The 19,931-nt window shown below is 36.0% G+C and overlaps 1 protein-coding gene across 1 annotated transcript in view; it reads right to left on the bottom strand.

The window, feature by feature from the left end:
• The window catches only part of LOC111057348 (E3 ubiquitin-protein ligase SHPRH), a 65,577-nt gene that overhangs the window by 24,144 nt on the left and 21,502 nt on the right, over positions 1-19,931 (bottom strand). The window contains exons 9-13 of the mRNA XM_039438927.1: positions 18,733-18,943; positions 16,824-17,054; positions 14,231-14,458; positions 13,045-13,179; positions 11,035-11,378 (exon numbers count right to left, since the gene is read on the bottom strand). Coding sequence (XP_039294861.1) covers positions 11,035-11,378; positions 13,045-13,179; positions 14,231-14,458; positions 16,824-17,054; positions 18,733-18,943 — 1,149 coding nt within the window. The remainder of the gene's footprint in view (positions 1-11,034; positions 11,379-13,044; positions 13,180-14,230; positions 14,459-16,823; positions 17,055-18,732; positions 18,944-19,931) is intronic.

Below are 19,931 nucleotides of genomic sequence, written 5' to 3'. Positions count from 1 at the left end.
CACGAATTACACAGTAGGGTATTTCATTCAATTCAATTCAATCTATTAATATTAGTATTTAAAGATTTCACAGTGGAGAAATTTAATACGTGATTGAAACACACAGGAATGGGGATAGTATTTGTAAGTCAGTTGGAAAAATGCAGGGGAATGAAATGAAATGCTATAAAAAATTCAAGAGAAATGTTGATTGAATATAAGTTATATTCATTCATACAAATGAAACAAATGTGAGTAGCATTGAAAGAGAAATAATAGGGCAATCCATGTGCTATATTTCTTCCGAATTTATAGGTAATAATATGATACAGTCCAAATGAAAGTTATTCCAGTACTCCCTTTCTGGGTTTCTTGATTTATAATATTTTTTTAGGTTATTTGATTCATAATATCCAACGAAATACAGTGTTTCCGAACTCCCTACCAATACTCTAAGCCATTGTTTCTGGGTACGAAACATATCTAAATATTATTTTTGCCACACTGCACAGAAAACAGCTGTTTTCCAGTCCCTACGTAGATCTGAAAGACCTTGTTTGCAGACGACTCTCGTCTGACGTCAGAAAAGGGTTTCTTTCCGGCCTAGGCGCGAAAACGTACTCTTTCCAGCCGCTAACATAAGTCCGTAGTTAATAAGTCATCGGCCTACGGCCTCGGACTTGAAAACCGATTTCGAGCCGGAAAAATCTCATTTTCTGCTCTAGGTGCGAAATATATTATTTCAAACTGTCCGAAAGTCCTTAGTTAACTCATACAGCCCCATTTTGTTGTTTTTTCACTATTTTTCTAGATAATTTTTTTGTGTAGTTGAGAAGTTGATATTGTGGTAATTATATTGAATGAAAAAGACTAAGAAATTGTCAAAAACCACAGGTTTATTGATACTTAGAAAGACCGGTTTCGGTTATTACACCATTGTCAATCTCTGATGAACTCTGAACCACAATGGTGTGATAACCGAAACCGGTCTTTCTAAGTATCAATAAATCTGTGGTTTTTGACAATTTCTTAGTCTTTTTCATTCAATTTCAATGGCTGAACATACGGAAGAGAAACTTTGCACAATCATTTATGACAGCTAGACAGAGCTACAAAAAAATTATGATACTTTTTCAAATTCATAAATAGAACAAAATGGCGGCGTTTGAATTGTTATTTCGAAAATGATAAAAAACCGTTAATTTTTAAAAAAAACTTACAAGAATAACTTTTTTTAGTAAATTTAATTACAAATCAATTTACACCTTATTTTTCAAGGTTGATTGATATTAAGTGAGATATAGCAGCTTCAGTGATAGGTGACCACTGCATAGCACACCAAGGCATGCTGCTAAAGTCTGGCTCAATAATGCAACAATCTCAATTTGCTTTGCAAGTTAATAGTAAGCGATTTTAGATTATTTCAAACAATAATAAAACGTTACATATCCCTCTAAAGGTAGGTCACGTATTACTAAATCTGCTATATCTCTCTTAATATTCAATCTTAAAAAATGAAGTTCCAATCGATTTGTAATTAAATTTACTAAAAAGTTATTCTTGAATTTTTTTTTCTAAAATCAACGTTTTTTTTGTTATTTGAGAAATGAAATTTTAAACGGCTGTCATTTTGTTAAATGAATTTGAAAAATTGTAAATTTTTTGTATCTCTAATCAAATCAAATCATTTTTTATTTTGACAAAAAAACAACTCAGTGAAATAAAGACATAACTTCTTTACAGATATAAACTTACAGTTAGTTCCTGTCAAAATAAAAATACTACTTGCTAAATTATTCTCAATTTGTATGCAAGTAGGAGGTCAGTGAAAAAAAGTTTTTAATGCTACATTCACACACACTCACACATCTCTTTCTCTTTCAAGTTGATATGTGCAAAAAGGTATAAGAAGTATTATAATAGAATGGGAATCAGATAATTACAGAAAAATAACTCTCATCCAAATGAAAGTTATCCAGTACTCCCTTTCTGGGTTTTTTGATTTATAATATTTTTTTAGGTTATTTGATTCATAATATCCAACGAAATACAGTGTTTCCGAACTCCCTACCAATACTCTAAGCCATTGTTTCTGGGCACGAAACATATCTAAATATTATTTTTGCCACACTGCACAGAAAGCAGCTGTTTTCCAGTCCCTACGTAGATCTGAAAGACATTGTTTGCAGACGACTCTCGTCTGACGTCAGAAAAGGGTTTCTTTCCGGCCTAGGCGCGAAAACGTACTCTTTCCAGCCGCTAACATAAGTCCGTAGTTAATAAGTCATCGGCCTACGGCCTCGGACTTGAAAACCGATTTCGAGCCGGAAAAATCTCATTTTCTGCTCTAGGTGCGAAATATATTATTTCAAACTGTCCGAAAGTCCTTAGTTAACTCATACAGCCCCATTTTGTTGTTTTTTCACTATTTTTATAATTTTTTTGTGTAGTTGAGAAGTTGATATTGTGGTAATTATATTGAATGAAAAAGACTAAGAAATTGTCAAAAACCACAGGTTTATTGATACTTAGAAAGACCGGTTTCGGTTATTACACCATTGTCAATCTCTGATGAACTCTGAACCACAATGGTGTGATAACCGAAACCGGTCTTTCTAAGTATCAATAAATCTGTGGTTTTTGACAATTTCTTAGTCTTTTTCATTCAATTTCAATGGCTGAACATACGGAAGAGAAACTTTGCACAATCATTTATGACAGCTAGACAGAGCTACAAAAAAATTATGATACTTTTTCAAATTCATAAATAGAACAAAATGGCGGCGTTTGAATTGTTATTTCGAAAATGATAAAAAACCGTTAATTTTTCAAAAAAACTTACAAGAATAACTTTTTTTAGTAAATTTAATTACAAATCAATTTACACCTTATTTTTCAAGGTTGATTGATATTAAGTGAGATATAGCAGCTTCAGTGATAGGTGACCACTGCATAGCACACCAAGGCATGCTGCTAAAGTCTGGCTCAATAATGCAACAATCTCAATTGCTTTGCAAGTTAATAGTAAGCGATTTTAGATTATTTCAAACAATAATAAAACGTTACATATCCCTCTAAAGGTAGGTCACGTATTACTAAATCTGCATATCTCTCTTAATATTCAATCTTAAAAAATGAAGTTCCAATCGATTTGTAATTAATTTACTAAAAAGTTATTCTTGAATTTTTTTTTCTAAAATCAACGTTTTTTTGTTATTTGAGAAATGAAATTTTAAACGGCTGTCATTTTGTTAAATGAATTTGAAAAATTGTAAATTTTTTGTATCTCTAATCAAATCAAATCATTTTTTATTTTGACAAAAAAACAACTCAGTGAAATAAAGACATAACTTCTTTACAGATATAAACTTACAGTTAGTTCCTGTCAAAATAAAAATACTACTTGCTAAATTATTCTCAATTTGTATGCAAGTAGGAGGTCAGTGAAAAAAAGTTTTTAATGCTACATTCACACACACTCACACATCTCTTTCTCTTTCAAGTTGATATGTGCAAAAAGGTATAAGAAGTATTATAATAGAATGGGAATCAGATAATTACAGAAAAATAACTCTCAATAGTTTCAGGCAGACATCCAGTAAGCCATTTTGATATTTGTTCTTTCAAAAGTACTTTGTTCTCAATATTTCTTATATAATCAGGTAGATAGTTGGAAAATTTTGGCCCCAAAAAGACAAATGATTTCTGAAAAAAGTGTTATACACCCTGGGGTGTCTAGCTAAATTTTCAACTACTCTTCTAGTTCTATATACATTATAATTCTCGAACTTTTGCCGACTTCGATTGCCTGATAACATGTAAAAGGATGATAAGACTCTGAAAACATATTTATAGCGCAATGGCAAACAGTTGAAAAATTGAAAGATAGGAAAAGAGTGTTCGATCCTGCTCACACCCTTCATACATCGTACTATGGCTTTTTGAAGCACAATTGGAGGTGCTAGATGGGTTTTGTAGGTGGATCCCCAGCAACAAATGCCATAACTTAATTTGGAATCCACCAGAGCAAAATAGAGTTGCCTGAGCACAACTGAAGGAATGCATTTTCTAATTTTTTAAGAATATGGCGGAGATAATTTTTCAATTTACAAATGTGATGAGACCAAGAGAGTTTCTCATCCACTACCAGACCTAGATACCTGATGAAATCAGTTTGTGCTACAGTACCACAATCACAATTGATTTGACTACAAGAAATTGTATGAAATTTTAATGGGTGAAGGAGTTGCCAACGAGTAGACAATGTAAAAAATATGTATTTAGTTTTAGAGATGTTTAGGGCTAGGCCATTTCTATTGAACCAGGAAAGCATTCTATTCAGATCTTCTTGCATCATTTTATTTAGGTTTTGCACGTCTGTATTACAATAAGAGAAAGCAGTATCATCTGCAAAGGAAACTGGAATACCATTAAAATTACCTGAGAAAAGGTCATTTATAAAAATGAGAAATAAAACTGGTCCAAGTACTGAACCCTGCGGGACCCCACAGTCCACTTCTAGGATCTCACTTTTGGCATCCCCCAGGGCAACATACTGCACTCTTTTACTCAAATATGATCTAAACCAATTCTGAGCCACACCTCTTATACCAGCCCTGCATAGTTTGTCAAGCAGTAGTGAATGTTTAACTGTATCAAAGACCTTTCTGATATCTAAGAAAAGACCAGATACCGAAGGAGCAACTCTGGCATTCAGGCTATTATATAATGTTGACATGAAGCTCTCTAGAGCCATTTCCGTATTATAACCTTCACGGAAACCAAATTGACGTGTAAAAAAATTGTTGAATTTAAAAAGCATAGTCTCTGTCTAGTTGTCATATAAATGATTATACAAAGTTTCACTCCCGTATGTTCAGCCATTATTTAAAAAAATAGTGAAAAAAACAACAAAATGGGGCTGTATGAGTTAATTAAGTTGACTTTCGGACAGTTTCAAAATACAGATGGAAATATCAATGAGAAATTGAATTTATTCAAATGCTAATTAATGACTAATTATTGAACGAAAATCCAAATTAAATGGGGTCACCGTCTATGTGTAACCCCGACTACCTGATACCTGGTCATTTTGGCCATAGGTGACAACCTGTACCCTCGTAAAAATATACCATTGCCGTCAAGATGTCACTCCGACTACTTGTCACCTACTGGACCGAAGGTGCCAACTAGTCATGACCGTAAACGACAACTTGACACCTCGCACCATCACGTCAGAGTGTCCCCCTGACTAGTTGCAAAATGCATTCATCGAGAACAAATTGATTGGGCACTGTTGCTTCAATCAGAGCTATTCCTGGGAGTGTGGATGATTTGAATGTCTTCTGTGTTTAGTGACTATATCAGTAATGAAAGAATCAAGTATTTTATTTTTGTTTTTTTAATTTTGCAACCGCTAAAGTGAAATCAACTTTAAACTTTCACTATTCCTTATAAATAACAACAATTTTTCCCATGCTGATAAAGTGTCAGAAAGCGTTATAAATAACAATCATGTTTCTCATTCAATTTACTTTAATATATTTAATTTATTTAAATTTACTTTGTTAAAATAATTAAGGACTGAAAAGTTTGTGAAGTGAACAACTAAAACACAACCTATTTCGGACTATGTGTAACTTAACCTATCGCTCCGTATTTCTACCAAATTTTCAGTTTTAAATGTGGAAGAAGTATAAATTTATTGAGTTGAAGTGAATTGTTAAATTCTTGTGTGACTGCTGAGTTAAAGACAAACCGTAAACTGTGAGTATACACTGTTGATGATCCGGTGAATGTCGCGAACTTTTTCGAGTGAAGTTGTCGAATTTCGGCCATTTGCTGGTTGCTGGTGTTTGCTTGCTTGCAGTATGAAACGTGAACAATTATTAGGAACTGAATCCGGCAAGTGATGATAGTTAGGTGATAGCTAATCAAGCCGATTTCATCACAGATAACAAGATAGCATGATAGCATGATAACGTAGTCAGATAACAGGAGTGAAGAGGAGTTCTTATCTCCATCTGTCAAAGACTCTAAACTTTACAGCTTGGCTCGTTTCTTCTGTATCTTGTTCGCAACAACCTGTTGATTCCACGAGTAGCCTACTCTTATCGTATTTCTATCATTGTTTACATTGAATCAATTTCGCGGATAATGAATGACAGCATTCCTATCCCTTTTAAAACTTCAAAGAACAGACCTGGTATGATTTATAAAGGACACGGTATAGAAAAACGTTTTGTTCAACAGTTAATAATTTTATAACGTGGAGATGCCTGGTAAAAGAGTGCGCAGCTTCCATGAAAACTGATGAGAATCGAGTAGTCGAGGTATCTGGTTCACACAATCACAACATCAGTGATGCAACGTGCTCTTCTACCCCGTTATCAACCCCAATTGTTACTGAAGTGGGTGAAAATAACAAAGACGTGAATAAATCATTGTCATCACTCTTCGATAATTCTGATCTTCTAGAATCTTCATCTGACAAACTCTCTCGCTTGGAGAGTGAGAATAGACTATTGAAAAATCGTCTTCACGAGTTACAAATTGAACGCGACGCTGCACTTGACAGATCTATCGAACTTGATTTAAAACTATTACAACATTCCGATTCATCTAGAGAGGTAGATTCACAAACAATTTCTCAAAGGCCGAATACTACTACTGCGGTTGTTTCACAAACTGATCTCATTGTAACATCAGACTCTAGTGTAATTTTATCAGATAGGAGAGTAATAAATAATGAACTCTTTGGTGATGCTTCTATTGGCAAATTTGTTGATTTAAATAAAATAGATGTAATTAACAAGACATTGAAGGAAGATATTGAGAGCTTATCTGAACGAATTAGGACTATGTCGATTTCAATTGAAGCCTTAGAAGCTGATAATCAGGCTTTAAGAAATGATTTATTTAATGAGAAAAATGAATCAAATAGATTTAGAATTCTCTATGATGAATTGCTCTGTAAATCAATAGCGTGTAATCCAACAACTTTTCAAGCTCGAAATTTAGAGAGTGGAGGTCAGGTAACAGATCACAATTCTACTTTAGATTACAATTATTGTCAACATGATTGTAATAGTATACCTAATTTGTCCAAACTTGAAAACAAGAGTTTCAAAAGGAGAGTTAAACTTTTTATGGATAGTCAAGGAAGGAGTGTGGTTGATATTATGATGCGTAAAAAGGGTGATAATTGTAATGTTATGGGTACTATTAAGCCAGGAGCTTGTTTCATGGATGTGACTAGAGAGTCTGTGAAGGATTGCTCTGTTTTGGGTTCTCAGGATGCAGCCGTGTTTCTGGCTGGGGGAAACGATATCGCAAAAAATGAAGCCAAATCTTTTATATCAGCACTACGCAGGAAACTCATAGAAATGAGACACACGAGAGTATTTGTTTTTGATGTTCCTCATAGGCACGATCTCCCCAGCTGGTCATGCGTGAATAAATCTGTGGCGTGGGCGAATTCTGAGCTGCGAAAAATCTGTATGAATTTCACCAACGTTACAGTTTTGGAGTTGAGTGGGCTCGGAAAACGTTTCCATACACGTCATGGGCACCATTTAAATAAGCTGGGGAAACACTATATTGCATCCAACATCTTGAAAGAGCTTTATAAAGAGGTCGATTCTGTTATGAGTGAGCCTATACCATTAAAAAACTAGTCGATTCAGCCGAGATTGATAGTAACCAATGTCGGCTGGATTTTAGGATTAATGAGGGAACATCTGCACAAAGAAATCCTGCGCCGGTATTTAAGGTTTTAAAATTTATTCACCAAAACATAAGATCATTGTACAACAAATTAGATAGGTTAGAAATATTCATTGACTCAGAGAAGCCAGATTTTCTTATTTTAACTGAGCATGGTCTAAGAGATAGCGAGATAGATTGTACCAACGTGAATAGTATGCGACTTATTGACAGTTATTGTAGAGTAAATAAGAATATGGGAGGTGTTTGTATATATTATAGTGGAATACATTGTGTTGATCAGCAACCATTAGAAATTTTTAAAGTTAATGTTAATCAATATTGTATAGAGGGTTGCATTGAACTAGCCTGTTGTAGATTCAATTTAAACAAGCAAACACACATTCTTCTGGGTGTCTACCGGCCACCAAATGGTGATTTAAACTTGTTCTTTAAAAATTTTACCAATGTCATGGAGATATTATTGGAAAACATTGGTATCAGATTTATTTGCGTGGGTGATTTCAATGTTGATTTTTTGTCAGACTCCCCTCAACGTAAGGCTTTCTTCAGCATAATGAGTCAATTTAGTTTAAATTATAACATTAAGGTTCCAACCAGGATAACAACTCATAGTAGAACGGCAATAGATAACATAATTACCAGTGATACATTAACAAACATAAAAGTAGATGTAATACATTCATGGCTTTCCGACCACACCGCTCAATCCATAGAAGTGTCATTGGGTCAACGTTCTCACAAACAAAAAATCTCTCACAATGACACTATTACTTTTCGGAATTGCAGTACGGATAATATGAACAGTTTGGAGGCATCTCTGGCAGGTGTAGACTGGAATTTCAGCTATGTCAATGTAAAAGATACTAATTTGAAGTATAAGATTTTTTATAATATTTTCCTTCATTTCTATAATATGCATTGTCCCTTAGTAACCAAAACATTGTCAAAAACTAAAAACTTGAAACAAAACTGGATTACAAAAGAAATTGAACAAACAAGAATTCTACTTAAAATCGCAACATGTAGGGCACAATCAGTTGCTAATTTTGACACTTCACTTATAAACAAAGTCAAAAAACACTATGACCGATTAGTAGTAGATGCAAAGAAAGAATTCTATGGCAACAAAATAAAGTATGCAACAAACAAATCTAAATCAAGTTGGAAGCTAATAAATCAATTTAGAGGGAAAGATTGCAATAGAAATAATGTACACATAGCACTCAATATTGAAAATAAACACATCACTGACCATCTAGAGATTGCTTCTACATTCAATACATTTTTCGCATCCGTGGCTGAAAGAGCTGGTGCTGTCTTAAAGGGATCTCATGAGTTATCAGGTGAAGAACTCGAAGATAATAACTCAGAAACATCACCAAATAAATTTGTTTTACATCCCACCCATGAAGGTGAAATATTAGAAATAATAAAAAATCTGAAGTCAAAATCTAGTGTAGGTTATGATGATGTTTCTATTAAGATTTTAAAGCATTGCAGGAGAGCAATAGTTTATCCACTGGTTTGCATAATTAATTCTATGTTTGAATATGGAATTTTCCCGGATCTTTTAAAAATAGCAAAAGTTCTTCCACTTTTCAAGAATGGTGACAAATTTGACATAAACAATTATAGACCCATATCAATATTGACAGCTCTCTCGAAAGTATTTGAAACAATTATTCTCATAAGACTTGTAGCATACTTGAAGGAACATGATCTTATATCTCCACATCAACATGGCTTTGTAAAGGATAGGTCGACTAGTACCGCTCTTATAGAATTTTTTGAAGGTGTGATACACGATCTAGAAGGCGGTAACTACACAACAGGTGTCATGATTGATCTTTCCAAAGCTTTCGACTGCATGAATCACAAGCTACTTCTGAAGAAGTTAGTAAGTCTAGGGATATGCGGTAAAGAAAATAAATTGGTGGAGTCGTATCTAACTGATCGTTACCAGTTTGTTTCCATCCATAGTGATCGTCATGGTATTGCATCATCAGATCTAGTTAAAATGACATCAGGAGTGCCTCAAGGATCTATTTTGGGACCTCTTCTCTTTATTCTGTACATAAATGATATTTCTCTTGCAGTTCCACAAAATAAACTTACATTATATGCAGATGACACCTCCTTAATTTTTTCCGATTGCAATTTAGAAGAACTTGAGAAAAAATGTAACCTACTATCTAACAGTTTAGCTCAATATTTTAATTCTATTTCCCTCTCAGTAAATTCAAAGAAAAGTCGACTCATAGATTTCAGCCTCAGACAAAATCATATAGAACCTAAATTATACATTGGCTGTGATCCTGTAGAAAATACAGACTCTGTTAATTTACTTGGTCTAGAGATAGATTCAAAATTTTTATGGGATTTGCACATTGAAAAACTAATTAATTCTGTGAGTAAGGGGCTGTTTGTTTTGAGAAATATGGTGAGATTAGTGCCCGTATCAGTCTCAAAAATGGTTTATTTTGCCTTATTTTATTCACATGTGTCATATGGTATAGAGTTGTGGGGTGGTTGTGCTAATATACACTTCCAAAAAATATTCAGGCTTCAAAAAAGAGCAATACGTTACCTGGCTGGCCTCAGTTTCAATGATTCGTGTAGAGATGCTTTTGTAGACTTGAAAATTCTAACACTCCCATCAGTTTACATATATAAACTCTTGATTTTCACACATAGAAACATTTCCACATTCAAAACACAGGCTGATTCACATAACTACAACACAAGGGGGAAAAATAGACTAGCCATACAACAACACAGATTGAAAATCTATGAGAAACTACCAACCTATCTAGGAGCAAAGTTACATAATAAATTACCCCCTGAATTGCAAACCTTGTCTGACATTAAAAAATTCAAGAGAGATTTGTACACTCTTCTCATTTCCAAGGCGGTGTATAGCTTGGAAGAATTTAACAGTTTTATGTCTTGACTAGTTTATAATTAAAAGTAGGCTAAATACTGTGTAGTCTAGAGTTTTAAGAATTGTTGACATTTTGTAATATGTATTTGTATTGCTGCTTGTGACGATATTCAACTGTATAATGTTCACATTTGCTGTGTTGAATAAAGAAATAATATTATTATTATTATTATTATATTAAAAATGGGGGAATGAGATGATAAGTTGAGTAATTTTCCCATGACCGAAAACATATATAATAACTTTGTTGTAGTTTTGCCACTGTGTTACTTTGTGAATATGTGAAAAACATCTACTTTCATGGCAAAATGAGGAATGCATTTCACTTCTGAGGAGTAGCTTCATCAGCCTCAGCTCCAGAAATATTAAAAATCATATCGACTTACTTTTTGAGCATAGTCTTCAAGGGACCCTTGGCATGCTCGAACTCAATCTGTATCTTGTGCAGCAACTGTTCGGTGTCGACGCTTTGCAACATGTCGCTCCACCAATCGCAGTCGCGCAACATGTTTCTGCCTCTTGTCGCCTGCTGCATCTGATCAGACAACTTGTCGGCGAGCTCAGCGAGTTTGCGCCGGTTGCCGGCGACGTCGCCCAGCCGGTTGTTGAGGTAGTTCCGTTCCAGTTTGGCAATGTCTTCCGGCAGAGTTCCGTCGCGAAGCGTGGGCGCCACACCTGAGCCATGCAGGGCCGGCAGCACTTTGGCCAGGTTGTACATCGTGTGCACTTTCTGAAAGCCACCAATTCAATAAAAAAACGCTGAATACACGTCACATATTTTATGGATCATTTTTGACCAACTTTTAAAAAAATTGAATTTTGCATTAATAATAATAATAATTTCTCTGATTGATTGCCAATGAATTGTAACCAGAGGAGTTTATTTACAAAACTTATACATAATATTATAATGCAAAAATATCAACGGGGTACATCCGATAAGCAGTTTCACTTGCATGCTGACGTTTCGTCATTATCTCAAATGACATCTTCGGAGTGCAGGTAATGCTACACTGACTCCTGCCTGTGTTTGGAAGTCCTTCCTCGTGGTCAAAGGGAGTACCTCCTCCCCTCTCCTTCTTCCACATGCTCGGCCTGGCGCTGCTGGGTGAATGGAATTCCCGAAGAAGTGTCTGGCTTTGTGATGTGTTTGTTGGGTTGAGAATGATTTTCCAAAGACAAGAGATATTTGTACAGTTACCCCTTTTTTTAAGGCTCCCTTGTTTCTCTATTTTCAGGGCCTGTCGTACAATCCTAACCAGAAAATCGTGAATGGTGGCTATTTATGTATGCTGTTGGCTGATACAATGTTGGCTACTACAAGATGTAAGTAGGTCAAACAAATAGAAGAATATCACAAAATAAACTTTAAAAATTCAAAACAAATAGCCAACATTCAAGATTTTTGGGTTAGGATTGTACGACAGGCCCTGGAAATACAGAAACAAGGGAGCCTTAACAAAGAGGATGACAGTACAAATACAGTATCTCTTGTCTTTGGAAAATCATACTCAAAACACAACAAACACATCACAAAAGCCAGACACTTCTTCGGGAACTCCATTCACCCAGCAGCGCCAGGCCGAGCATGTGGAAGAAGGAGAGGGGAGGAGGTACTCCCTTTGACCACGAGGAAGGACTTCCAAACACAGGCAGGAGTCAGTGTAGCATTACCTGCGCTCCGAAGATGTCATTTGAGATAATGACGAAACGTCAGCATGCAAGTGAAACTGCTTATCGGATGTACCCCGTTGATATTTTTGCATGTTCATCCATCCGCGAATTTTTAAAAGTTAACAATATTATTATAATATACATACAAAAAAAGTTGCTAATAATAAACTTGAACCTAAATATGATACCCCACTATAATGATATGTGTTGGGGTGATCATAATATTCTTTTCTGAAACATGTACAAATAATAGAAAAAAGTTAGTAATTTTAGTTATGAGTAGTAATGTAGTTATATAAATGGAAGTTAAGAGATAGAGATAGAATTCAAGTGGTAGAAATAGATAGATTAGGGCCTGGTAACACAGGGAGCGATCTGTGATCCTAAGGAGGATATTGATGTACATATTCATTTTTTTCAATTCAATTTAATTCATTCATAAATTAAGTTAATTTATAATTTAAATTAAATTATATTAAAAATAGATACAGGCTGGCAGGCTTGAAGTTTGGGTTGGGAAAAGCTGAGGATTGGATATTGCTTCTAAATGGGAATATGCCAAGTATTATTCATAATTATCTGACAAGTTGAGAATTTATAATCAGGAATTTTTTCGCTGTAGTTGAGAAAAAGCCCACTGGAGTGCTGAAGGCTGTTTCCTAGTTCCGCCGTTTGGATTTGTAGCCTCTATGAACAACACACTCAGTGTCACTTTGACCCACCTGTAGGGTGTCCATTTTGAGACGGCCCTCGTAGTCCTGTGCCAGATGCAGAACTCGCCGATAGAGGTCAACTGCTTCTGCTGGCCGGTCCACAAGAACGCTGGCTCCTGCCACTCCGTTCAGACTGCATACCACCTATAACACACACATACCGTCAGCCTACATTGGATTGCATCTTTATAATTTATGAAGATTAAAATGATTATATACAGAGTGGATGAAGCAGCTAATGAGCCAAATAACATCTGGATGTGATGAGTTACTGTCTGGGATTCTAAAGGTGAGTAAGTAAGTTAGTAAGTAAGAGAGTGAGTGAATTTTCTAGTATAGGCTAGTTGATAGAAGATTTGATAGAAATTGCAGTTTAACCAACTCCCGACCTGGGCGCATTTTTGGACAGTTTCATTCTTCATATTTCCTTCTGCTATTTAGTTCTTCGGTCAATATTTGCAGTAGCAGAAGTTATTAGTTATTTTTATATAGCTTTCATTGAATATTGGAAATAATTATTATAAAGTAATGATTTAGTAGTTAGTTTCAAAACCAGGTTTGGGTGATGTCTTATTTAGGTTTGCAATCACGTGAGTATACACATTAAAGCCCAGCCAGTCTCAAACCAGTTGCATACAACCGTGGACCCGCGGTTGCTGTTGCGTTGCAGACTTCAGTTGCAGAAAATAACTAGAGAAAATAGATGCAACTGATTTTTATCCGGAATTTTGTTATATACCGTGTGCAGTTCGACTTCAGTTAGCATGAATGAATAAAATGTGTGTTGACACATTTTCAATCTCCCACTGTGTAAACACCCGTAACCATGAATGCTATTCTCTGCCAATTATTGCCGTCTGAGCACTCTCATAGCAATCGATGGTATTTATTTATTTCATTCCACAATTACAAAATCAAATTAATGATTGGGAGAGAATCAACAGGTTTAACTAAAAACTGTTTTTCTCCCTAATTTTGATGAACGCAGTCTAAATAGATTAAGGTAGCTAAACACAAATTGTAGCTGAGTTTTCTATGCTAATATTGCAGGCTGCCAGTGTGTGAAACTTCCACAAAAACTAATGTTTTGGTAAATGTGGCACGGTGTGACAACTGCCATAAGAATCAATGTTATTGTAAATGTGGCACAGTGTGACAAATGCCATAAGAATCAATGTTATTGTAAATGTGGCACCTGTCTGAGGGTTTCCTCGGCGTCAGTGGTGGCAGAGGCGACCATTTGTTCGAGCAGCTGAGGCATGGTGAGCGTGTGGCGCACGGCCACGAACTGGCCTCGAACAAGTTGTGGATGCACGCATGCCTGGCGCAGTCGCAGCAAAGGTGTCATCAGCGCCGTCAGCTGTTTGCCTGTCACCTGACACAGGCGAGTGGAGCGCGGCTGATCGCCCAGCACTTGGTCTGCCTGTCAATCACACAATCATCAATCAATAATGAATTAATAATTATTTCTCTGGTCAAGGGTACAACACGACCAGAGGGGTTTATTCAAAATATAGACATGTTGATTACAAGGAACATATAATCTACGATTATTACGGTGTAACCGGTGGAGGTATTTTTAAACCCTACACCACACCTGACATCATTTCTGAAACCGGAGATATATTTGTCTCTATTTAGTTAATCTTCCAAAATATGAAATATATAAGAGTACATGTGGTTCGATAGTCATTCTTGCAGACTATACCCCCGCTGGCCACCAATGTAAACGGAGGGGGTTTTTCTTCTCTTCTATAATATTTGCTAAAGTTTACTGCTATCAATTCATCTACCGGTATTTGAATCCTCGATTGGTTGGGAGCTTTTAGTGGATTCGTTCATTCAAATGCACAGATTATCATCATTATCTAATTGTCACCTATTTTAGCAACTAGCAACTACGAGCCAGGAACTTCAATGAAAAATACTAATAAAATTTAACTTCAGGTTTATTGAACTCTAAGTAAATAGAACGAATTAATAAGAGTCAGGTAACATGTCGAATTTTCAAACAGAACAAAGTGATTCAGCAATTGATTCACAAAAAAAATATATTCAATACCAATCTACACATTTTGGGAACCTGCTAACTTGCTGCATTTAAATTTGGGCCTCGGTCATTCTATGAAATTAAATTTTGGGCTTATTAAGAAAAACAATAAAAGTTCGGCACTCACAATTTTTAACAATATTCAAACTTGGACTTGGACTCTTCAGAAACACTCACGTAGGCTTTAATAAAACTCACTATACTTGAACTCACATGCACAAATAATTTTCTGATTCTACTCCTACTAACTATATAAAATTTGGTTCCCTATTCATCTAGATAATAATTACTGATAGCTGGAAACTTAACAATTTGTCCCTCTGAATGGGAAATGGACCCAATCAGAGGACCGAGGCTCGCACACCGTTACATGTTTTCCCAGTTACGTCTCAATTCCAACTGTGGCCTTTTCACTGAAAATTATTCCCCCTCCACGAGCGTCGAGCATAACTTCCAGTGGGAAAGCCAAAGCTGCAAAAAGGTCAATGGTCGTACAATTCCCAAATACAGTAGCTTTTTCGACAAGAAATTGAAACTGCATTTGAAAAATGCACGAAAATTGCTTTAATTTCGACAACTAGGCAACAAGTTAGCAAATATAAACAAGACAGAGTCAGTTCTCACACTAAAACGCAGGGTTCAACATACAGTTAGAATCAAAGTTCATTTCAGTTCAAAAACCTGAAAAATAATATAAGATACACACAAACAACTACAATAATACCCACTCAATATCACACTATTACAACGGTATCAACTATTATCAATTCACACATAATTTTTGAATAGTAGCGCTCATAGAATTTCCATCTAGCTGTTTACCGTGTTGTCAATATTTGCAGTAGCAGAAGTCTTCGGGGTAATTTACTGCATTTAATTTGGACTTTTGTTTTACAATAATAAAAAATAATTATTAATTCATTCATTTAAAACAAAAGCAAGCCATATGAATTTCAACACCTTTTCAAACATATTCTACAACTATTTGCCACGAAATATTCATGGTTTAACTGACAAAGAATTTAAAAGACTGTCAATAAATTATTCTTAATAAAGAGTGCTTTTATATTTGACTGGATATTTCAATAATAATTTTTACTTGGATTGTATATAATTGTTGATATCAGGTCGATTGAATAAAAGATAGAAATTGCTAATTTCAAGCCATTTCTAAGCAAATGCTAGGATTTGAGTTAGCTGTTCAGTCTTGTTAAACCAAAACTAATGGCTAGTTGCTAGTCAGTAGATCCTAGTTTTTTTAATCAATCGAGCCATGGTATTGTGATGTGTGGTCTGTGATTGTAGATGTAATATGATTGTAGATCTGTGATTGTTGTTATATATTGTATTCTGACGTGAAAATTGTATTGGAGTGGGAAACTGGAGAATTTGATAATGGAAGAAAGGTCATTAGCATACAAAGTGAAAAGGAGAGGGCCTGGAATTGAACCTTGTGGTACTCTATGCATAACGTTTTTCCAAAATGACTTGTTTTCACCAACAGATACACATTGTTTCCTGCCTAAGAGATACGATCTGAACCAAACCAGAGAGTTGTGACTGAAACCAAGAATAGCAAACTTATTTTGAATTTAATATGAGAGACTACCAATGTCACATAACTTTACAAAAGAAAAACTACAAGAACTATTGGCTTGAGTAAACAGTGAAATTTGTAACATGCACAACCTTTACCATGGGATATGACTGTTAGAATTGAATGTAGGGTGATGGTTACCTTGTGTCGGAACTGCGCCGAGCAGAGATCATGCTGCTTGCGATAGAAGAAGAACTCGGTGGGCGTGAAAGTCAGCCAGTGCGTGCGTGTGCGTTGGGGAGGCACGTTCAACTCGTGCAACACGTGGCACTTGCCCGTGCGCCACATCACGTGTGGCAGGACCTCGGCCAGAGCTGGCCAATTGTTCTCCAACTGCTGCCAACATTTGCGGCTGCTGCCATACGGCTCCACCTAAACATCAAAACATATATATATCCTATAATATTAAGCAAGCAATTTCTATTTATATGTCTGTATGTCACCGGATCCATGAAAACGGCTATAACGATTCTTACAAAATTTGGAACAAGGTACGTTTATGATACAAAAATTCGATTGCACAAGGTCTCATACCTGGGATAACTCGCTGAAGGACATTAAGGGCCGGTTTCCGAGCTAGGGATTCAGGTAGGTTCTAGACTTGAAACAGCTGGAGTCAGAAAATTGGCTTTCCAAAACGGGGCGTAGTCGCAGTAAATAGTTGCAGCAAAATAAATATTTATAATCTCGTTACTAAAATTGGAAAAGTTTTTCCTTGACGAAATGGAAAATTCCTAAATAATTCAAAATGGCTGAAACTTTACACTATTTTCTGTTCATTTTATTTTGTGTTCAATTTTCTAGTTTTTCGAAATTTAATTTTTACGTGACTTTGACTATGTCTACGACTACGCCCCGTTTTGGAAAGACAATTTTCTGACTCCAGCTGTTCAAAGTTTAGAACTTAGCTAAGGCCGGTTACAGAGCTCGACCGACCGTCAGTGCGTACGTCAGTTGCGCTTGTCTTTCCCATAGATATTCCATGTATCCGTACAGAGCAGGACTGACGGCACGCATGCGCACGGTCAGGACCATGCATTTTATACTGCGTACGAAGACCATCGGTCAAGCTCGTGCGCATCTGTTCCATCGGTCGACTGACGCGCTATTGAAGCAAATAGAACCTTTCAGAGCTGTACTGATCAGTAGCCCGATCACAACATAACCGATGTGCTAACACCTCTGCCCTACAATCAGCTGATATTGAATTGAATAGCATAATGAATGAATTCAATTAATAGTGTCATATTTGAGTTCGGGGGTTTTCTATGCATTTCTTCAATCATTTCTGAATTTTTTATTGGAAAAATAATATATTATTATTTACATTTATTTGATCAGTAGCTTAAAGTGACTGCAAGTATTCCCAATGGTGATAGAAGCTCGAAATAACTCATCAAAATTTCTGATGGACATTCTGAGGTAGTTAAAAAAATTATCTTCATCCCCAAGCAATGATGTATATATATAATGGTACTAAATTCCCTTTGAAATGCTCTTTGGGCGACCATCAGGTGAACTTGTTATCTACTTCTTTTGCTCCTCCGTTTAAGTTACTAGGATAATAAGCTGCAATCATACATCTTGTAAACGCGTTCATTTTGTGAGTCAGATCAGTTCGTTCGTCAGGAGAGCTCTGAATGTGTAAAACTGATGTATGGATGCGTATGGTCAGGATGGTAGATACGCACTGACGGTCGGTAGAGCTCTGTAACCGGCCTTAATCCCGAGCTCGGAAACTGGCTCTAAAAGGATAATTCATCCTTGAAAAAACAGCTGAAAATGTCATCGTCTGTCGATAATGGAAGTGAGTGAGCGAATGCGTATATGGGAGTGAGACAAAATTATGCCTAAGCTGTTGAAGTATTGCATTCCAGCAGCTGATCTCACGAGAAATATAATCCGGCAAAAAATTAATCGACATGATCAAATAGAGATAGGATTGAATATGAGTTGAATGAATTAAACAAAACTCAATAGCAATGATGATGCTATTAGTGTAGTAGTGTAGAATAATAATACTATTATTGTGAATGATTAGAGCACTGACCTGCAGGAAGGAGAAGAGTCCGTAGAGATCGGATACGTGTCGCTGTATAGGGGTGCCACACACCGCCCACCTGTGCACAGTGTGCAGGCTGCTGACCATCGAGTATGGCTTGGACGACACACACTCCACCATCTGTGCCTCGTCGAGGCATATGCGCCACCAGCCAACGCACGTCAGCGGCGAGCTGGGCGGGAAGAACTTGCGCGCGTACCTTAACAAACAAACAGTAACAGCTGTTTTATACAATACCACAAGTAACACGTATAACGGCCGCAGACTTATTGGAAATTTCCATACATATCCTTAGAATTAGATTTTGACTGATTATTTTCTAGTTATTGACGTTTTTCTGGAAATAAAATATATCTCAAAAACCAAGGTCGATATAAGAAAATTATACTGGAGGAATTTCATGTAGATTCTATGGTCTTCGTCTGTTACACCTCTCGTGGGACACCCTGTATCAGTACCAAAATAATGAACCTTATTCTGGACCATCTTCTCACAGACTCTAAGGCTGGCCACTAACGGTAGGACATGCATAATACATTGAAAGAATAAAACGTTGATATTGTCAATACCACTCTTATTTATTAGAAAAGTAATTCATGATACAGAACCAGGTTTCATGGTAATACCTAACACATCTTCAGCTGAACTAATATGTTTGTTGTTGTTGAAGGAACAACGTTCAGCTGAAGGTAGGTATTACCATGAAACCTGGTTCTGTATTATGAATTAATATTTTAGAATAAATTAAAGTGGTATTGACAATATAAACGTCTTATTCTTTCAATTATGGAGAAATACCATAAAATCATATTATGCATAATAAACTTGCCTTAACATTGTTGTGTCATCACAGCGTGAGGCTTCGAGCAAAATGTTTTAGGTTAGGTTTTGGTATCTCTAATTTTTCATTGTTTTCTTCGCTGCTCTATTTGAGGATACTAAATCTAAAATTCGCGTCTCTTGTAGACACGCCACTTGTTTTTAATGGTAACGGACGAAATAATCTGTTGCATGGAATAGCAGACAACTTGAATATGAACAGTTTTTCCATTTGATTTTCTCCCAATCATTGACTTCATTGTGTTTTAGTGAATGGACAATTGAAATGCCACTGTTCGCCTAGTGTGCCTTGTACCTGTGTGCTTGACATGTCCAAACCGCGTCTCTGCCCGCTCTGTCTGTTATGT

Source organism: Nilaparvata lugens, chromosome 12, assembly GCF_014356525.2.
Source record: "Nilaparvata lugens isolate BPH chromosome 12, ASM1435652v1, whole genome shotgun sequence".
Lineage (NCBI taxonomy): Eukaryota > Metazoa > Arthropoda > Insecta > Hemiptera > Delphacidae > Nilaparvata > Nilaparvata lugens.
This window is presented reverse-complemented; position numbering and strand designations above follow the sequence as displayed.